Below are 23142 nucleotides of genomic sequence, written 5' to 3'. Positions count from 1 at the left end.
AACAATTACGATATTAATAGATACACACTAATACTTAAATAATGAATAATAATAATAAGAAAATACGTACTTATCGTGATACACTATTTCGAAAGTGAAAAAAGTGTTGTCCTCCTCAGTCCTCAGTCCTCCTGTGTTGTTGTGTGTTGTACTTGCTGTGCCCAACAGGGTCCATAATTGAAACCTTATATATATATAATACAAGTGGTAATACAATGGTATGGTAACTCCGCCTGCGCTAACGGGATACGCTGGCGGAGCACCAGTAAAGGGTGATAGATGAGAATGAAAACAGGCCAGTTGGCTGATCATGATAAATTCATCAGGAATTAACCATGATAGTTTCCAGGGAGAACCGCGAGGAGGTCAACCTAGTTGGGTATATTGCTAGCAATGGGATTCTCAGTCTCCATTACTAACAATCCCTTTCCCCGTCCGTACGTCCTATTTAGTAAAATATTTTATAAAGCCCTTGATAAGAATAATGTTTTTAATAGATGATAATTAAATGATTACCCACTGGCGGGGAACAATGAAGGATGATAAGTGAGAATGAAAAGGCAGGTTAGTTAGGATATCGTGATGAATACACCTGGAATTCAGCTCGATGGTTTCCAGGGGGACCACGGGAAGGTCAACCTGATAGGGTATATTATTACCCACAATCCCTTCCCCCAGATATATGACATTAATAAGTTTTTTTAAACCACTGAGGTGGCAAACAAGCATACGGCACACCTGATGGTAAGCGGTTACCGTAGCCTATGAACGCCTGCAATACCAGAGATATTACGCGCGCGTTGCCGACCTTGAAGAAACCTCTTTACTCCCCTTTTGAAGAACCCCATGTTGTAGTCTCTTGGAAAAACTTCGGCAGGGAGCTCATTCCATAACCTGAGTGTTCGTGGGAGAAAACATCTCTGAAACCGCGTTGTACGCGACCATTTAAGCTGTAGGGTATGAGGGTGAACTCCCTGTCGATGGCGAGCCGTACGATGATAGAAAGTGGCCTCAGGCATCATATTGATACTGTGGGTTAATATATATACATATAGGGCTCTTATAGGGAGAGACTCATATCAACACAGTATATAGATACTTAATTTATGTAAAAATCTTATGAGAAATAAATACTTTAATATATGTATAATACATAAGGTGATCGCCCCTTTGATTGTAAGTGGTAACAATCACTTAGGTATATAGACAAAAAAATTATGTGAATATGTTTATAAAAAGAATACCAGTAAATCAATAGGATGCATCGTTTTTTGTTTACGCTATGCGTTGACTGATACGGCTTTTCAATGAGATGAGCGGTAGTAGACTTTAATGTACCTAATCCTTCTAAGGTTTATTTTTTTTTCTGGTGGGTGAAAATGGTATGGTAACCCACCCCGCCTGCGCTAACGGCATACGCTGGCGGAGCACCAGTGAAGGGTAATAGATGAGAATGAAAACAGGCCAGTTAGCCCATCATAATGAATTCATCAGGAATCAACCATGATAGTTTTTCCAGGGAGAACCGCGAGGAGGTCGATCTGGTTGGGTATATTGCTAGCAATGGGATTCTCAGTCGACATTACTAACAATCCCTTTCCCCCCTCCTTCTAGGGTTGGCAGAAAAATATCAAGAGATATAGAAGATTTATATTTAGAGTATTATAGGAAACAATATTATATACTGGTAGTGTAGTGCTAAAAGGATACCTCACTTTTTAATATGTACCTGTTGTCGTAATGTATACCTACAGTCGTAATTTCTAGTTCGATTTTTTATGTAGTGATAAGAGATAATAATATGTATAATTAAACATTCAAAAAGGGATTGTTAGTAATGGGGTCTAACAGCCCCATTGCTAGCAATATACCTTATCAGGCCGAGCTCTTCGCGGTTCCCCCTGGAAACCATCGTGGTTAATCCTTAATTCATCACTATGGGCTAACTGACTTGCTTTCATTCTCACCATTATCTCACACTAGTGCTTCACCAGCATATACCGATAGCGCAGGCGGGGTTACTGTTCTATTCTCACCCATTAAAAAAACACAGATGGTACCTGATCTCAAGGTAAGGGTTTTAGAAATCTTTTTTATTGCTATGTTCGCCTATTCAGTTCGGTGAAAACTACTAGACCGATTTCCAGTTTAAAATGTGGATTTAGAGTAGATGGCTTGTACAAAAGTCGATTGCTTGAGTACCTCTGTCCCATTCGTGTTCAACCGTGAAGCAGTTGTGTTTGCATGGCTGTGTTTTGGTTTGAAGGGTGGGATATGGCGTGAATTTACTGGGTACAGAGGAATAACACCTGAGTCCTCAGGAATGGCAACGCATGGGGGGTATCATGGGCGAAACAGTATACTCTGTTATGACCATGCTACTGCTCATGTCTGTAAGCGACGGTTACCACTTTCCATCAGGTGGACCGTCAGCTAGTTTGCCATTCTAAGTCGTATAAAAAAAAATTAAAAATATGTACCATATTTTATTGGATGATAATGAAATGGTAAACCTGCCTGCGCTAACAGTGTACACGGGCAAGGCACCAGTGAGGATGAAAAGGCAGGTCAGTTAACCCACCGTGGTGAATACACTTGAAATTTAGCACGATGGTTTCCAGGGGGGACCTTTATACGGAAATATTGCTAGCAATGGGACTTATAATCCGTATTACTATCAATTCTTTCCTCCCCAGAAATAGATATTAGAATAGGTAATGTTTATACTAGCGGACTCGGTTGCGACTTTGTCTACTTACCTACGATGTTTGGAGTATTATAGCTTTCAGTAAGTTCTTTGTAGTTTCGCCAAAACCAACCCGTTTTTCGGTCGCGGTTTATTATTTTAACTTTTCCTCTTTATTACTTTAAAATAGAGATATCATCTATTAATATCACACTAATTATAAAAGTTAAATAAAGGGGTTTAATATTTATTTGTTTTCTTTGATGTTTTGTTAGACAATAACGCTTTTATGGCTGAACGGATTTGCATGAAATTTAGTACATAGATAGATTATATATCTTACATTGAGACATAAGATATATATTTCGGTATAACCATGGGATACAGCTAGCCTTTTATAATATAAAGTATTTGTACCTCTACTATAGAATCTCCTCACCGATCCATAAAAGGCAAATCACCAATGAATTGACTCACATTACCCGAAAATACACAAACCAGGTGATGAACACAAGCAGTACATAATTCAAATGAAAATAAATAGATTGGGAGCGTACCTCTTTGGATTGGGCGGGGGGCGTAGCCGAGGCGTGTGCGCATGTCGACACACGCCGACGACAGAAACGTTCGACTCGCGCCGTGTACCACGCGTGTTTGATTAACGCGGAGAAAACTGATTTATTGTGTCGCGTTGAAAAAATAATCGGCGCTGAAGATATGTTGTGATGGAGGGACAGGAGTGGCGGGGCGAGTGGCAACAGCCGCGATTAGACGGTTAGTGGCACTAGTGTTAAGCAATTCAGGTACCCACGGTGACGTCTGTGACTTTAAAGTGACGTCATTACTTGGTCATTTTACGGTCGCGACCTTAAGAGAATATATATATATATATATATATTCTTTATTGCACAAAAACATACAGTAACAACAATAAGTTAATAACAATGTTAGCAAAGGCGGACTTATCTCTAAAAGAGATTTCTTCCAGTCAACCTAACGCAGTGGCATAGGAAGTAGTGAGAATCTCATTTTTTAACCGTTTTAAAGTCGCAATCTTAAAGAGATCTCATTCATTAATTACTTTACGATTACGACCCAAAGAAGATCTATTTTTCTTAGTTACTTTATTGTCATACCCCAAGAGAAACGTCATTTTTCGGTCGTATTATAAAATGACTAAAGTTTAACGTCTTTCTAGATACGTCACAATGCTATTTAGAATCTAACTAAGGATAAATTCGTAATGATAATCATCTGCCAGCACGTTGAGGCATCTGTCGACGTCTCCGGTCCATTGTGGTCCTAGATGGGTTTTTGCGTTTATAATTTGATTTATTTGTTATTGTTCAGTGTGAGATCAGAGTTATACGTATCTAAACGTTATTAAAAATACCATGTACTTATATGCGTAGCAATCTATGCATATAGATACATGATATTATGAATATATATATATTTGAACGCAATTGTTTATAGGCAGTAAAAACAGTTTTTTTATTAAGTAGTTATTAAATCTATCACACAAGTATATTCGTATGTGGTATTAAAAATTACATAATGTCACAATCTCTAAATATGAAAACAATATTGCAACATAGATGTTGAATAATTAACTATATAACCTTATTTTATTTTATCTTTATTTGGTCTCCTAGCAATTGTTACATTGATAAGATTTAATATTAAAATTACTGTCTATTTGTACTTAGTGTACAATCATTTTAAATTTTATTACTTAATATAATTTGAATAAACACCTATAACTACATTTCGTGAAAAATTACAGAAACATAGATATTATTACATACTTACTCGTACATACACTTGAATTACAATAATATTTAAATAAAAAAATAAATTTATTTAATTCATTATTTATATCTTATAATTAACTAATAGTAAAGCTGTAAATATGTATTATGATATCTTTTTTGGATACTTTTATTACCTATATATAGGTACACTCCCTTAGTTTCGTTTTCTATGAAGTAAATGGCTTCACAAATCTGTTAGAATACGGGGGGATTTGACAGTAGTTACCTCACTTGGTAGGCGGGTTGACAATCGCTTGGAAAAAGGATTTGGTGAAGTTTTAAGAGGGATGCTGTTGACCATTGCTCGACCTTTAAGTGCCCTAAGTCGCCTCTTATAATATCCACGAGAAAGGAAAGGAAACTTTAGATATATGTTTAGAGAAATAGCCCCTAGAAATAACCCCATCGTCTGAATATCCACAGTTTGTAAGTGAGCTACTTGTTCATAAGAGTGGGTAATAAAATATATAATAATATCTATATATCTTAGTTACGATACCTATACATTGGTTCAATAACGAATATATTAAAAGCATGTTATCTAAAAAATAATATTGGCTAACAGACTTTTGACATATTTGAAAATAGGTGAATGGCGTGAATTTACTGGGTACAGAGGAATAACACCTGAGTCCTCAGGAATGGCAACGCATAGGGGGTATCATGGGCGAAACAGTATACTCTGTTATGTCTATGGTACTGCTCATGTCTATAGGCGACGGTTACCACTTTCCATCAGGTGGACCGTCAGCTTGTTTGCCAATCTAAGTTGTATAAAAAAAAAGGTGATCCTTTTCTGCTATCAATGTCCAGAGGAACCCAATATATAGATATCAGATCGGTATCCATATAGCCCAGGTCTACTTGTTCATCTGTAAGACATCTATACTCGATCATTATCTGAAATGTACCCTATCAGTTAGTTGTATCTAGTTTGCGATCGGATTCCTTGCGTTCTTTCCGCGCGTCACGTTGATCGCCTTCATTCATCTATCCGTCGTCGATTCTGTCGCTGCGCATGCGTCGCTAGCTGTCGATTGATGCGCCAGTTGCGACTGCGCAACGTGACATCGCAACTCCGCTTGTCCGATTTTCAAACGAAATACATTGTACGGACTTTTTCAAACCGAATTAGTTTTTATTTTTTAATTTTGATTGATAATTATTTTTATTAAAGGGTTAGAAGAGGGACGTATTTCGACAGTACTATTTTTAATATAATTATGTATATTTCTTAATAATTTAGCTACTTGTAATTTTTTTTTATTTTAATTAACGTTATCTTTCAAGATCGTATGATATACTTAATCATTTATACAATTAATGTATTTTAAAAATAACAACATTATCATAAAATTTATATAAAATCAATAATTTCTGATGAAAATTCAATATAGAATTGCCAACAATATCCTGAAAAACAAACAAATAAATTTCGAACCTTGTCGAAGAAAATATTAATTAGATTTCTATTCATTTTGGAATAGACAGATAGAAAAAAATATACCAGTAAAATAGTAATAATTATTATAGCATATGTGTGTATATATATATTTATTTTTTGTTTTTATATGTATTTTTTATTACTTATTATTTTAACAGCTTTTTTCTCTACCGTCATCTATACTCTCTGCATTATCCATGCTTGAGAAGTAGAACATGTTTACATGGAGATAAATAAATAAAATAAATATATAATATATACATAAGACTTTGTTACGTAAACATTGACGTATATATGGACCTACTTTGTCAATGTAGCAAAACATCATGATTCATAAAGGCATTGACAAAAAGCACATAGATTGCAAAATATATTGCTTAGATAACGTAATTTTATACAGCATGTTACCCAACAAGTAAGCATCCAACAAGTAAGTCGAACAACATCGATAGGTAACTCATGAAACTAAATAATTTCCCTGAGAATTATTTTGTTTAATTTCATTACCATTAGTATGTGTAAATGTTGGTAGTCGCACGCATACTAATGGTAGGGGATTTTTTTTTGATGGGTGAAAATGGTATGGTAACCCCGCCTGCGCTAACGGAATACGCTGGCGGAGCACCAGTGAAGGGTGATAGATGAGAATGAAAACAGGCCAGTTAGCCCATCATGATGAATTCATCAGGAATTAACCATGATATGTATCCAGGGAGAACCGCGAGGAGGTCGACCTGGTTGGATATATTGCTAGCAATGGCATTCTCAGTCTCCATTACTAACAATCCCTTTCCTCCTTTGTAGGGGATTTAAACAATCATTCTATTATCAATTTCAAATAACACCTACATATAACAATAGTTTAGTAAAATTTTCCTGTAGAAAACATGAAAATATTTTATCTATCAATTAACGTTTATTATTCAAAAACGACCTCATTAGTGGCAAAACCTGTTATTTTGATTTCAAAACTAAACTATTGAAACAATTTTGATAATATTTATGTGAGACTAATCTGTAAGTATATCCTTTGAAATAAAAAAACTTACCAAATCGGTTTATAACTAACGGAATTATGAGGAAACAAATATTAAAAAAAAACATACAACCAAATTGAGTACCCCCTTTTTGAAGTCTGTTGAAAAAGGTGAAAGTGTCTACCATGGAATGTTTTCCGAAATTTCGGAGCCAAACGAAACAGAAATCTGATGTTATAATTACATAATATGCTTGGAAATATTAAAAATGTTAAATTATTGTTCCTTTGGACTTTTATGATAGGATGTATGACGAACGAAATGTTCCATTTATTGTTCCGATTTAAACAAAAATCCGTGTATAAACAAAAACACGAAATTGAGTCCGAAATTTCGGAATTTCATGTAATGGTAGACCCGCTGTTGGCTAGTAAGTAATAAAATATTCCATTTAATCTGAATTGAATTCTAAAACACATAAGAAACATCGAAAACAGCTGTAACAGTTACAAGAAGCCGTGTCAATGTAGATTAATGAGCGGCATCCAGGGTGGGCGACATTTTTTGTGGTAATTAGACGACGGACATGGAAAAAATAACTTGGACACTTGACTACACGTTGTGTAACAATTAGTTGAACATGTGAATTGTTTATTCTATTCTTTATATATTTATTATTTTTAGTTGAATTAACTAATTAAATTCAACCTGTACTTCAATCGTTTAAAGCGGAATAAGCTATTTTTAAAAGGATGTTAATTCGTTCGTTCTTTTTTGATATGTACATATGTTACGCGATATCTTTTATCTATCATAGTCAATTTTAAATACATTGTCAAAATACATATTAATTTTGACTCGATGGAAGTTGTTTTTTTTTTTCATTTGCGTGGTGAAATCTGAAATTATTTTTTGTATTATATTTTTTGTATTCACAAATTTTAATGATTATTTTTCGATTGTTATAGTTTATTTTCATGATAGAATAGTATAGGACTGTCGTAGGTCTTATTTCTACATATTTTATCCAAATTTTTTTTATTTAATATTGTCATTCTTTTCTCTACCCTTCACAATAATCACGATAGTGACAGAGCAAATATAGCGATCCGAATATGAATAACAATTTTATTTAAATGTGAAAGTTTATAAAGATGTTAGGAATTTTATTACGTTTTAATTCATCAATCAAATCATCACCTGATAAATCTAAATGAAATTTAATACATAGACAGATCATAATAATCCCAAATCAAGTAGGTAATAATAGAAAATAAAAAATAAATTTAAAAAAATCATTTACTATTCGGATATTCCCTCTATATACGTATAGGTATCTAAATGTTCTGATATATCCTTACATAGGTACCTATCTATATAACTGAGGACACGTAAGGTAAAATTCTTGAAAGTAATTCTTCATTTTGTGCATCACCGCATTTTATCAACAAAAACACGTGCAGTCTCCTGTCGAGTGTCGTTGCATGAGCAACTGCAAATTGTTTGAAAAAAAAAATTATGGCACCCTTAAGCATTTAGAGAGAGACAAAGAATATGGCACGGTTTTTTTTTATTTTATAATTATGGAATGGTAACCCCGCCTGCGCCAACGATACAAACTGACGGGGCACCAGTGAAAGATGATAGGTGAGTATGAAAGGGCAGGTCAGTTAGTCCATAGTGATGAATACACCTGTAACCGACTTTATAGAGTAAATTGCTAACAATGGGACTGATAATCCACAATTGCATGGGTTGTTATGTTCAAGAAGTTTAAATAATTATCTTACTAGTCTTTACCTGCGACTTCGTCTGCGTAACGGATGTATGTTGTTACACGGATAAAAAGTTGTCAATATCATTCTTCGTCCTCAATACATCGTAAACTATTGCTTGCTTAACGAATTAACCAATAACGTAAGATTAGCTTATTAGCTCAATAAATTGGCATAAAATTTGATATATACGAAATATTTGAAATGGAGAAGAACATAGGCCTTTTTTCTTTTTTTTTCTATCAATTGGTATATCCTTACACGAATAAAGTAGCAACTAAAAATTAATTTCACAAACAAAAAATAATTGAATAAGAAATATTAAATAGTACTGAAGTTGGATATACGAGTATAAAGGAACTTCCTTAGCACTTCATGAAGTGGTGTCCGTCCGTTGTCACAACTTTCGCTTCGTCATTGTCAGACCAATGATTTGTGTTGGGCTCAGGCCACACACATGCATGCATTTGCAATGTTTATACTAAGGTATATTTATAATATTTTTTCACTGCCAAATAAGAAGTAATATGTCAGACGTCGTTCTGTTCAATTTAATTATTTCAACCCTAAAAATTGGACTATATTTAATACTAAAAAAATCAATCCGCAAGTGACGCTCTTATCCTTGAATACTTAATTTGGATTTAGATTTATATTAAATATATATTAAGACAGTAGTTACTATTTTTTTGGATAAAATAATTATTTGATTAATGAAATATAGAAAAAAAAAAAACTATATCATTATATTGATGCCACAAGTTGACTTGATGGTTATAAAAAACCCGACTTTTTTTTTAATAAATACATATTTTTGTCCACTAACGTTTGGCGAACATCATATTATATTGCATGGGGCTATCCGTTACGCCAAATATTTTACTTTACATACACTTTAGGTATAAAAAAAAAACCTTCTTTTAGGAGTCGTGTTAATAAATAATAATTTTTTAAAAACATTTTACAGTTTTTATTTTTTGTTAAAAGTTCATAAAGTAACATAAATTATGAAAAAAACTAACACATTGCAGACTTGTCAACTCTGCACGTGAGAGTTTATCTTATCTGTGGACATTAACAAACTATAATACATCGAGCTATGGCGGGAGAAATGTGTTCCTGTCATATTTTTATCACTTTTTTCGAAACCTGGTATATATTTAATTTTTTGTAATAATTTAAAATTTCATTCGGTATTTTATCCGGTAGAGACAACAACTTTACAGGATACTAAAGCCTATGGACGTCTACAATGCTAGGTGTGTCACGTGAACGTTACCAACCCTGAAGAAAAATATTTTTTTTGAGGGAACTCATACTGTAGGGAAAATCTCGGCAGGGAGCTCATTCTACAGCCTGAACGTCCGTGGGAGAAAATTCCTCTGAAACCGTACTGTACGCGACCCTGTCGATGGCGAGCGGTGCTAGTGTAGTAAAAAAGTGGTCATGGGCACCATTTTAAACAATTCCTCAAAATACAATCCTTTATACAAGTAGTAGAACACACAAAGGGAGGCAAGGTCTCGCCTTTGATTTAAGTGCCCGATACCGCCTGTGCGCTTGGGATTTGTATTAACATTTTTATAGCATGCCTGTGCGGTCCCGGAATAGAATAAGCTACCCCTTCCTTTCCCGTGGGTATTGTACGAGGCGATTTATAAGATTTATAAGAGCGAGCGATGGGCAGCAGCGTCCCTCTTAGAACATTTTTGAAGCTTATCTGCGGTTACCAATCCGCCTGCCAAGCGTGGCAACTATTGGCAAACCCCCTCAAGGGGGAGGTTCAGCAGTGGACAATTAAAAGCTGATATGATGATGATGATGAGAGCATGGGTAGAATCATAGTTTTACGTATAGATCAACACTATTGGGCATTAGCTTTCAGATATACGTAATTTTTCGTCATTCGTTACTACGTAAGTAGGCGTTTATTATATTATAACGTAACAGTATTCATCACTTTAAAAAATATGTATTTAAAATTATATTATGTTAGAAATTTAAAAATAAAACCACCTATCCCTTTCACGTGTCGTAAATAAGCGATTAGAGCGATCTGTCACTCGTCGGTTTACAAGTAACGCACACTTCGGTAGAATCGTTTGAAGGTGGATGGGTAAGTATTAATGCGAAAATATATTAGTTTTTTATTACTCATCATTAATATTATTAATTAGTATTATAAATCAGTTTGAAATGAAACTGCAAATATTTCAGATTTGAATTAAAATACAAAGTGTATTTCAATCAAATATTGTAAATGTTTTAACTTGCCGATCTCAATGCAAGTGGTTCAGCACGATTCCTTATCGCTGTCTATGGGGAGGCCTATGCTCAGCAGTGGATGGATAATGGCTGGAGTGATGATGATGATGATTATAAATGTGAAAGTGATTTTTTTACCTTTTGCGCCTTGACGGGTCAATCAATGTCATGTTTGAGATACACATAGTATTTGGGATGGAGAAGAAAATACTTAGGCTAAGTTTTATCTTTTTAAAAAATTTGTAAGCTATATTGCTAGTAATAAGACGGTCAGTAGACCTCCATGCGGTTCCCCTTGGAAACCATAGTGGTTAATTCTTGTTCAATTGGTCACTATGGGCCAACTGACCTGCCGTCACCCTCACCTGTTACCTTTCACTGGTGTCCTGTCAGTGTATACCGATAGCTCAGGTGGGGTGACCATTCCATCTTCACCCATAAAAAAAACACGCTAGCTCTGCTAGATATAAAGCTTTTGTTTGCGTATTCCTGTATCTCTTCTATAGCACTGGTGTATTCTGTTTTATTCCGGTAGTTGCCTCTTACCACTTTCTTGGGATGAAGAGTGGTGACTAACACGTCGCATCTCTTTACTACCACACAAAAATTAACAAAAGAACATTCTCGTACCTTAACCTCAGTCATGATAATTAAAATACCCAAATAGAGCGTACAATAAACAATATAAATAAGTAGCCACTTAACTGTTAGACAACCTACGGAATACTTGTATCAATTCATAATACCACGTTGACATGCCTTTCAAATTCTCACGCTTTACAAAACAAACGGTCTATTTTAAGTGTCGGAAAAAATATGAAACAAAAAGACGCGGTTACGAACGATCGCTAAGCAAAATAAACAGTACGGGCGTAATTCATAATACGACCGTTATGCCGGCAAAACTGTAAAAGCTAAGCGAAGTAGTGCAGAGTCGTCATCTACACTAATATTATAAAGAGGAAAGATTTGTATTTTTGTGTGTATGTATGTTTGTAATGAATAAACTCATAAACTACTTTGCCAATTTCAAAAATTCTTTTATCGTTAGAAAGCTACATTCAACCTGAGTAACATAGGCTATATTTATTACTAGAAAAGATTAGAGATCCTTACTAAAACTTTAATAACGTAACTCAAGGTGTAAAAAAATGCTATAAAATATCTTTCATCGCGTGCGCTGCGGAATTAGTGATAGAACAAAAGTATGTTTTACAATATTGAAGAAAATATCAATAACTACAAAAAACTTCAGGATACTATATGCCCAACCATTATCGTTATGTCACAATAACCACTTTTTAAAATGTTGTAAAAATATCCACCCGTGCGAAGCTGAGACGGGCTGCTACATTTAAATAAATAGAGTAAATTAAATTATATTTATTGTACACTAAATTTTCGTCCGCTACTTTATACGCTTGGATTTCAGAAGTAAGAAAACCAATGAAATATGTATATATTTATAATAAGTTTACTATTGTAATCTTTTTGGAGGAAACAATAAAGAGTATCTATCTATCTATCTATGTGGTAATTTTATTGAACTTGTTATGTTTCAAAGGATTTTTTTCCCGCGAACGCTCAGGCTGTAGAATAAGTTCCCTGCCGAGATTATCCCTAGACACTACAGTATGGGGTGCTTCAAAAATGTTATATTAAGGTTTCTTTAGGGTCGGCAGGGCGCATATGACAACCCTAGTGTTTCAGGCGTTCATAGGCTACAGAAACCGTTTATCATCAGTTGGTCTGTTTGCTTGTTTGCCACCAATGAAAAACCTTTTAAACCGAAACAAACACAACTGCTTCACGGTAGACACACGAATGGTACAAAGGTACTCAAGCAAATGACTTTTGTACAAAGTCTCTTTCTGGGAAGGTTTGCAGAATGTTTTAGTTTTTATGAATAAAATTGAAAGATGTAATTGTAGTGTGCCACATGCCTTATACAGCATGGCGCTAGGGGCGGCCGCGGCAGATTTAGACTTAACTGTGCCTAGCCGATGATTTACTGGGAATTTATTGTTCCAAGCATCGTTTGTTCCTATTAATATTAGTATTGTTACGCTATGTAATGTGTATTTTATTAAATACCAAATAGTTATAGTTGTTTGTGTATATTCTTTAGAGTTCCTTTTTCGAAAAAATCTAAAGTGTACATGAACATTTCTTAATTTTTTTTTTGCATTCTAAAATGGCAAAGAAGCTAACGGCCTATCTAATGGAAAGAGGCAACTGTCGCCTACAGACATGAAAAGTACCATTTAAAATGTCTTCAACTAGGAATTGAGAAGTAGACATTATATTTATAAGAACGATTTGGTACGTATTTTCCTATTTCGTAATGAACTTGGTGTGAGTAACATAATAAGTAATATTTGTTATTTGTTTGATATTTCTTACAAAATCGCGTCTAAACTGAAAATTTAATTAGCTGCATAGATGAACCTCACCCTGCATTAATATTGTACTCTTAATAGAAAAATTAGAAAATTAATTTTGAAAGGCAATATTTATATTCATTCGTGTTTCTATTGTAAAGCAGTTGTATTTGCATAGCTGTATTTCGGTTTGAAGGGTGGGATATGGCATTAATTTACAGGGTACAGAGGAATAAAACCTTAGTCCTCAGGAATGGCAACGCACGGGGAGTATCGTGGGCAAAACAGTAGTTATGGTACTGCTCATGTCTACGAGTATAGGCGACGATTACCACTTTCCATCAGGTGGGTCGTCAGCTTGTTGGCTATTCAAAGTTGCATAAAAATCTAATATTTACAAAAAAAAATAGCATGTTATTTAAATAGTTTATTAAAAATGCAGTTTTTTAAGTGGCCTAATCTGGATAGACGAAGTCGTGGGTTAATCACTAGTATAAAATAAATAGGGCTAAGGATTTGTACACAACGCATCAACGAAAACAAGTTTTACAGTACAAATTGACATAGCGCACACTGTTTATTTTAAAAAATTGATTCATATTAAACATTCCGTAAATTAAAAACGTAATGGGATCGAAACAAACGCGTCTATTTCAGTTAACGTATTATTCGGCCGCGTCTTCGGGTAAACGCGATATCGCGCCGTAACAAAATAAACCGCAGTTGCCGACTGGCGTTTATTATTCCTAATATATAATTTTAGACGTGTTTGTAATAAGTGATTGTGAGGCCTTTGAAGTGCCACCACTACTACGGATATGAATCTGTCCGATCATTTGATAGATACAAAAGTTATTGTTCTTCACCGATGATAGAGTGATTATTGATTGTGATTTGTTTTGTTGTGATATTTTGTTCATTCACTCATTGACCTGATGAACGTCCTGTCTGAATTTTTTTATTTTGGTTTCCTTAAATACTTTGTTTGGATAATATATAGCAATATCTATGTATTGTAGGTATAATATTTATATATTAGTGTAATGGATGAAAATGGAATTGTAACCCTGTTTGCGCTATCGGTATAGGCTGGCGGGGCACCAGTGAGAGATGATAGATGAGGATGAAAGTAGGTCTGTTGGCTCATCACAACGAATACAACAATTAAGCACGATGATTTTTAGGTGAAACCGCATGGAGATCAACCTGCTAAGGTATATTGCTAATTTGTTAGCAATGGGGCTGTTAGACTGTTACTTAAAATCCTTTTCCCCTCTAACGGATATATCGGTTATTCAATATATAAAATCGAAATGAAGAACTTGATTGAAATTAATATATTTAGCTAGATACCCGACTGACAACGAAATGAGTGATGGTCCTTTGTACCCCTATCAATATCCAGAATTAACATTATCCCTACCTGCGAGTTCTACCGCCTGTACAATGGATTGTGCTCAGAGGAATTGTTGAATATGATGCCCACAGTCACTTTTTACCATCGTATGGCTCGCCATCGACAGGGAGTTCATCCACATGTCCTACAGCCTCAATGGTCGCGTACTGCGCGGTTTCAGAGATGTTTCCTCCCACGAACACTCAGGTTGTGGACTGAGTTCCCTGCCGAGGTTTTCCCAAGAGACTACAGCATGGGGTTCTTCTTAAAGAGGTTTCTTCAGGGTCTGCAACGCACGCGTAATACCTCTGGTTTTGCAGGTGTTAATAGGCTACGGTAACGACTTACCATCAGGTGAGCCGTATGCTTGTTTGCCACCTCAGTGGTATAAAAAAAACCTACTAAATAATATGGTCAAAGATATGGCCTGGAAGAGAGCTGGCTGAAAGAGAATATATGAAACAGTTCCAATGACGAGAGGAGACGCTTAAATAATAAAAAAAAACTAAATAAAAGGTCTGTTACAAAAATAAAAATCGGTTAAAAATTAAATATTATAAACAGGTATTCTTATATAAAAAATATTAATTTATTATCAACAATTGATGGAGTCATTAAGACGTCAAACGTCTGACGAGCTACTATTTAAACTAATACTATAAGGAGGAAACATTTGTTTTTTGTTTGTAATGGACAAACTTGAAAAAATACTTAACCGATTTTAAACATTCTTTCACTTATAGAAAGCTACATCAAGAGCAATTAATATGGGCTGTATTCTATTAAAAAAAAAAAAAAAAAAAACTAGTGCAAAACCAGGACGTATCACTAGTGTATAAGATATAAGAAAACAAGGATTTTAATCGGTGGCTACAATAAGTAGCTTCCCGCGCTTACCATTCGTACGATTGGCATCTTTGTATGTATACAGATTTATTTTTCTTACAAGGGCTCGCAGATCGCGCTGTGATATCATAAACGCCATATGCTTTTATTTTTTTTATGTTTCATTGCATTACGAATACTGAAAATTTCGATGTTTAGATGAGAAATTTTTAAATATAGAATAGTGGCTAGCGGCTCACCCGGCTTTACATGGGTGAAATTTGTATAAGTAAGTAATTTTTCCGTAAAAATATTTTAATGACAAATAAAATATGTAACAATGGTTACGTAAATAAGTTAAGAAACATGACGGCTACTATAATATACAGTTTAGAAATGAAAAAACAAAAACTTACTTAGCTACTTTTAGGAATATGTATTTAAAAAGAAATTCTTGTTATGGTCATTACTGGCAAAACAGGCAATAATGTTTGCAAATTCGCCGAACTTATAAAAGAAAAAAAATTACCGTTCTTTTAACAGACGACATATGTATATTTTATCATTAATTCTTACTGTTCTAGGCGTCTGTGCAGCTTGTATTTTGAAAATTTTAATTGTATATCTATATTTCAAAGTGTATATGATGTTTGGTGGTTGGTCTTTTAAGATAAACGAATCCATGGATATATTATACGTTTAAACATGTATGGGACTAATCAAGATGTCGGATATCGATTTTTTAATGAATGATAATATATGGTAACCTCACCTGCGGTAACAGTATACACTGGTGGGGCACCAGAATTCAGCAAAATTGTTTCGTGTAGGTGAAAGTCGACTTGACAGGGTTTATTGCTAGCAATGGGACTGGTAGTCCGCATTATTAACAATTTCTTCCCCCCCCCCCTAGTCTCCCTGGATATTGTTCTTTCATTCCACCTTAAATATTTACATGATCACGATAACGCCTTTATCAATAGAGTCATTTACCACTTAGTCCGGGAGGAAAGGGATTGTTAGCAATGGAATTTGCCAGCCCCATTGCTAGCAATATTAGGTCGACCTTCACATGGTTCCCCCTGGAAACCATTGTAAACAATTCTTATTGAATTCGTCATGATGGGTTATCTGACCTGCTTCATCCTCGCCTATCACCCTTCACTGGTGTCCCGCCAGCGTATACCGATAGCGCAGGCGGGGCAACTATTTCATTGTCATCCATTAAAAAAAAACTACTTATTCAGTGGCTAAATATATAATATACCAATTAACACTTATACTGTGTAATAATAAGCTCAAGAGTTTATCAATTGAAAAAAATATTCCAACCACATATAATACCAGAAATGCTGGATACAAATCACTGTTGTGCTGTAATCTGAACTATGCGCTCACAGTCACCGTCCCTGATAAATTAGACCAATTAGTTCCGACACGACGCTGCGTACGCGCACGATTTGTTACATTTTTCAGCCATGTAAGGGTTGCAACGTCGACTATTAACGTGCAAGTTCATTTAAAAAATATAATTATATATCTATAAGGAATAATACATAAAAAATAAAATAATTCGTACACGTTTTTGTTTCGGTTAAAGAAATCACTGCAACTTTTGACACTTTCGGCCCTAGGAGCGACTATGAATGAAGTACGTAATATTATATATGATTTCATTATTGAGGTTTTTTTTTTAATATATTATCTTTAAAATATTATTAATTACATTTTATGTCAAATCTTTTTTTTATCTAAAGACATGATGAGTACTAGAAAATAATATTTTTATATGGGGTTTTCTTTTTATTTATTTTATCCAATTGAATGACAGGCATTTATCACATACTAAAAGGTAGATAGGCCTCCCCCATAGACTGCCATAAACAACGGTCCTGAGCCACTCACTGATTTCATTTAAGGTCATCATTCCGTCTAATAGGAGGTTATCCTACATGGCCTGGTCATATAAGAAGAAGAATAGGCTGGAAGAGAAGTTCTGGAGTGGTGACCCCGTACGAGCAAACGCAGTGCAGGACGATCCCCCATATATTATAAGATCAACTAAATTATAAAGTATACATACATACAAATAAAACAAACTAAACTATGACAACCAACTCGTTTCAATATCCACACTGGTGTTCCCCATTTGATTTACGTATTTGGTGAGGTCGTAACTTCCCGCCCCGTGTCATAATTTTATATCCCTTGCTTAAGCTAAATTAATATGGAAGTGTACAATAAATATTTCTTACATTTGTGAAGGTGTTCATATATATATTCCTTATAGACTTTTCCCAAATACAAATTACTATAGAAATATTATTATTAAAAAGTTTTTTGTCACAACATAACCACACAATATTCTCATAATTCAGTAATATTTCTATTTCCTTCAAATCCTTCTCCATATTAGTTTATCCATGGTTATAATTAAGTGCTCCCGAAGATATATTTTGGTGGAGAGCATTTATTTGTTTGACATTTAGTGGAATTTCGTTCAGATGAATAAACTTTTTCAGAATAAATATTTCGACTCAAGTTTCGGGGGCTGTTAGTTTCTCAACTCCAATTAATTGTTTGCTTCACGTCAATCAAGTGGATTATAGCTTACATGGATCATACCTCTATATTTATAGATGGAGAATTGAGTGTCAAAACAATCCAATATATATATATATATATAGTACTTGTAGTTTACGAAGTAATAATACGTTAACGTGAATACGGAATGGTAACCCCGCCTACGCTATCGGTATACACCGGCGGGGCACCAGTGAAAGATGATAGGTGAGGATGAAGCAGTTAGCCCATCGTAACGAATTTAACAAGAATTGTTCATGATGGTTTCCAGGGGGAACCTAGTGGAGGTCAACCTAATAGGGGTATATTGCTAGCAATGGGGCTGTCAAATACTATTGCTAACAATCCCTTTCCCCCCTAATAAGTACATTTTTTTATACTTATATAATCTAAAACAAGTTCACGTACAATGTTTTTTTTGCTTTTCATTAATTTTGTACGGATAAACAAAAATACATTCGAACACTATACTAATGGCGTACAGGATCAGTTAACAGTTAACGAGGCTTGCCACACAAATCACCATTAGCGGGAGCGACGGACCGTGGTTTGTTTAATATATTGCTGGCACTACTCTACCTATGTAAGCAGGGGGGAAAGGGATTGCTAGTAATGATGACTGAGAATCCCATTACTAGCAATATACCCAACTAGGTCGACCTCCTCGCGGTTCTCCCTGGAAACTATCATGGTTAATTCCTGTTGAATTCATCATGATGGGCTAACTGGCTTGTTTTCATTCTCATCTATCATCCTTCACTGGTGCTCGGCAAGCGTATATCGTTAGCGCAGGCGGGGTTACCATACCATTTTCATCCACCAAAAAAAAAAAAAACGATATAAGCAAACTGATAATACCTACCCAATAAAAAAAAGGTGTTGTATATTTACTTGTAATTTTTTTTATCATCATTAATTGCCCATTATCAACCATCTAAAGTGTTTCCCTAAAGACTACAGTATGGGACTTTGAAATGAAATTTTAATATACTCTTTTTGAAGAGTCCCATATTCTTCAAAAAGGGAATATTAAAAATTCTTCAGAGTCGGCACACCACATACATTAACAAACATAAGATAATGTCATTAAATAATGTCACGATAAAATATTTTAAAAGAAAAGCCAAAAATTTTTTTATAGAACAGTATTAAATTTAATTTGGACGGTGAATGTTGTGGAAAAAGTGGATGTTACTGGTATGAGCGTATACTTATACCAGTAACATCCACTTAGTATATGTATGTGTGTCTGTATGTATATGTATGTGTATATATGTGTATATATCTATGTGTATGTATTAAGACATAAGTTCAGTATATAGAATTAGGGTATAAGTTTATAATTGTATAAAAAGCTGTATGTACAAGAGCGCAAAGCTGCAGACAAACTGCAATGCAGTTTCGCGGCACTAAGAATATATACTATGTAACTGTTTACTTGAAATAAAGAAAAAAATAATAATGTTACAGGTGTCTATATATACTATAGTAACCGTTTACTTTCAGATGGGCTGTATGCTTGTTTGCTACCTTCGTGGTATAAAAACAACCAGAGAACATCAGCACTGTTGCAAATAATTTATTGCGGTCTATGTTGAGTGACGGATAAGTTGGCAATAATAAATTTGAAATTTGTATTTGTTTTCCATTGTTAATAAGTATAACTTTGTTGTTACTAATGAACGATTTCTTTCTTTCTTTCTTTTGATGGAACCGTCACTAAGTAATCATTTTTCCCGATCATTCGTTGGTTTTATAACCCATATTGTTAGCCAGAGACTTTTAGGAGATTAGTAGCTGTATTGCTAACAATGTACCCTGTCAGATCAACCTACTCGCGGTCCTCCCTGGAAACCATTGTGCTTAATTTTAAGTGAATTCATCACGATGGGCAACTGACCAGCCTTTTAATCTTTTACTAATGCTCTGTCAGCGTATACCGTTAGCGTGGGCGGAATTTCCATTCCATTACCATATTCTAAAAAACCCATTTATATAGAAAAAATATATAAGCTGTAGTACCTAAATTTTATAAGATTTCACTATGGCTAGTAAATTCATAATGTAATTTTTATTTTCGTAATTTTGTTTTACAGATAAATAAAAAAAAAGATATAATTTAGGCGACTGCAGAACCTGGGTAAATTTGGCGCTAAAACCAACGTGGGTAATGGAGTTTTCTTAGCCTATTTCTAATGAGCCAAACGATTAGGCGGGTCCAAGAATAGTATTGGCTTGGCACTATTCAATCAGCAATCACAACATAAATTGCACGACACACAGAGGGCACTACCTGCGACACAATTGACGATTGACGAATATTCACAAACTAGTTTCATTTCGATTACTATGTATACTCTTAAATATTCTGTCCCTGGTAGCAATTATTCGTCATTTTGACGTCAATTTTCAGTCACCGAACCTAAAACGATTTAAAACTGACGTCTTATTGGAGTCGCAGTCGTCACCTTGCTACCTGGGGTGGGATATAAAATAATGTTGCATTCCGCATATATCGTCATAGTCGTAGAATACCGACGGATCTGACGAAGATTACATATAAAGATCCGTCACTATTCTACGACTATGACGATATGGGTTTGTAGGTTCCATCTGCGTTTAGATAGAGTTCTCATCTTTCTTAACATATAGCAATTACTTGATGCTGTTGAAATAATATTTAATTTATATCTAGGAAATGTTAAATTTGTATTGAGTTTTTTACTTCTTTATTAATGTATGTATTTTTATTACGCCACCATTAAATTTATATAATTGTTTAGATTCGTTATTTCTGTTGTCTCATATTTTTCATTCCTTCTTTAAATTGTTGAATTTATTCAGGTACTAGCTTTTATTCGCGACTTCCTCGGCGTGATTGGGATATATTAACTAACCGGGATAAAAAAAAAAGTAACCTATATTCTTCTCCATCCCATATAGTTCGTGTGTACCAAATTTCATAGAGTTGATTAACCTGTTAAGGCGTTATAAGGTAACAATTAAAGAAACAAACTCACTTTCACATTTATGATATTACTAAGGATACATTTTTTTAAATAACACAAAGTTTTTCTCAATTACGAGTAACTTGTAACTTCATTATAAAGTTTCCGATTTACTGCTTTATCAATACGTGCATTATTTATCAAACTATCTAACCATCTGTGTATCAAAACGTGATTGAATTGCGTTCAGCTCGATTCTGATCTGAAAATAGCATGTAGTTGGCAACATTAGTCAATCACTGGTCACAACAACACATAGACAGTGACATCTAGCGATCCTTCCTAGAACACATCTGGATCGATAAAGGAATACACAAATCTCTATTTGAGATGTAGCACCCAGTTATTTTAATGTTTAGAGAACTGAATCTCGAAGCTTGTTAATGGAGATTGTAACGGTCGGTATTTTCGTTTCAGATTGATAGTTTCTTTTTTATATGGTGAAGGCAGTTGTTGAAAACTTACCAGTACATAATATGAGGGAGATGAATAAGTGGTTACTTAAAACCAATATTTTGGGTTTAGAAAGTATTCGAAAAGTCATTTATAAAGCAAAGTTTCTTTTTTAAATGATATAAGCGTCAAACAAGCTTATAGTTTTTCTAATTTCGTGGTTATTTATTTATTATAAATAGTTATTATAAATAATATATAATACACTATGGACGTCTACAATTAAGTTATCGTTTAAAGGATGAAATTGAATTCTTTAAAGCGTTCTTTATGTGTTCGGTGTAGTGGAAACGGTTGGAGGAGGCCTTTGCCAAATGGCAAACAGATCTTCAAAAAATAAGTAAGAAACAATTATTAGAATAAGTTACTTTGTTTTTTTTTTTTTTATTTTATGTTTGTTTTTAATGTACTAAGTTGATCTGAATAAAGGCTATATTATTATTATGTGTTCGGCCAGTGAGATTGAATATTTTCAAGCTACTTCAAAAAAGGACTAGGTTATCAATTCGGTTGTGTTATTTTTACTTAATAATTCCGACAGTTATATATATATATATATATATATATATATATATATATATATATATATATATATATATATATATATATATATATATATATATATATAACACAAAATAACTGGTTTTGCCACAATTAAAGACTTTTTTCTGGAACAATTTTAAGTTATTACAAAGAAACATAGATGAAAACACATATTTCACATTTGATAGACATGTTAGAAGGAGGTTCAAAATTCGGTTTACTTTGGAAAAATATTGAGTTACTCTGTTAGAATAATCTCACAAAACAGTAATTGAATTACGTTTTGTTAATAATTATTTAGTTATTTAACTGAGTAACATTTGTCTGATCGACCATACAAAAATCTTATTTAACTTGTTTATATAAATCAAGACAGTCTTTATTTTCCTAGTATACTTTTAAGTAAGTAAACACTTTGAAATATTTAAAAAAAATTTTTTAATGTCTAAAGTAATAAAGACGTAGTCAGCTTTATAATTACGTCTTACATATATGCATCTATTTGCTGCTATTGCTCTATGGATTTAAAGGTTTTATTATGTTGTATTGTATATGTCGAGGCATCTTCCTTCGTCCAGTGACGTGTGTCGATCGGCTTGTTAATGAGGATCGCCGGTAATGTTGACACCAGCTCGTTGCATGATCAAAGCGGAGTGAGCACTCCGTCGCTAATTCGTTCGGCTTTTGAATCTTTTCTATTTGTACTCGTAAGCACGCGCTTGTGAGATTCATACGAGTGTAATGATTCATGAGAAATGATAGGTTCACTTCTATAATAATGAGAGGGAGATTTTATTATTATTATTATTCTATTGCTATACCTGTATTTAGTAAACTGAGGTTTAGAATTATATAGGTTTTCGATAATAAAAACACTGCGTGAATTGTAAAATTTATTAAAGGTATTTTTTTTTATACAACTTACAATGACAAACAAGCTGACGGCCCATCTGATGGAAAGTGGTAACCGTCACCTATAGACATGAGCAGTA

General features: G+C 34.1%; 1 protein-coding gene across 2 annotated transcripts in view; it reads left to right on the top strand.

Moving 5' to 3' along the window:
• Window positions 1–3313: 3313 nt before the first annotated feature.
• Window positions 3314–23142, top strand: part of LOC113521017 (T-box transcription factor TBX1-like) — a 47461-nt gene continuing 27632 nt past the window's right edge. For both annotated transcript variants that reach the window (XM_052896078.1, XM_052896077.1), the window contains exon 1: window positions 3314–3460. In XM_052896078.1, the coding sequence (XP_052752038.1) occupies window positions 3412–3460 (49 nt within the window). In that variant the 5' untranslated portion in view covers window positions 3314–3411. The remainder of the gene's footprint in view (window positions 3461–23142) is intronic.

Source organism: Galleria mellonella, unplaced genomic scaffold (assembly GCF_026898425.1).
Source record: "Galleria mellonella isolate WM207_F2 unplaced genomic scaffold, CSIRO_AGI_GalMel_v1 utg312, whole genome shotgun sequence".
Classification (NCBI taxonomy): domain Eukaryota; kingdom Metazoa; phylum Arthropoda; class Insecta; order Lepidoptera; family Pyralidae; genus Galleria; species Galleria mellonella.
Note: the sequence above shows the minus strand (reverse complement) of the source record. Positions and strands in the feature narration are given on the sequence as shown.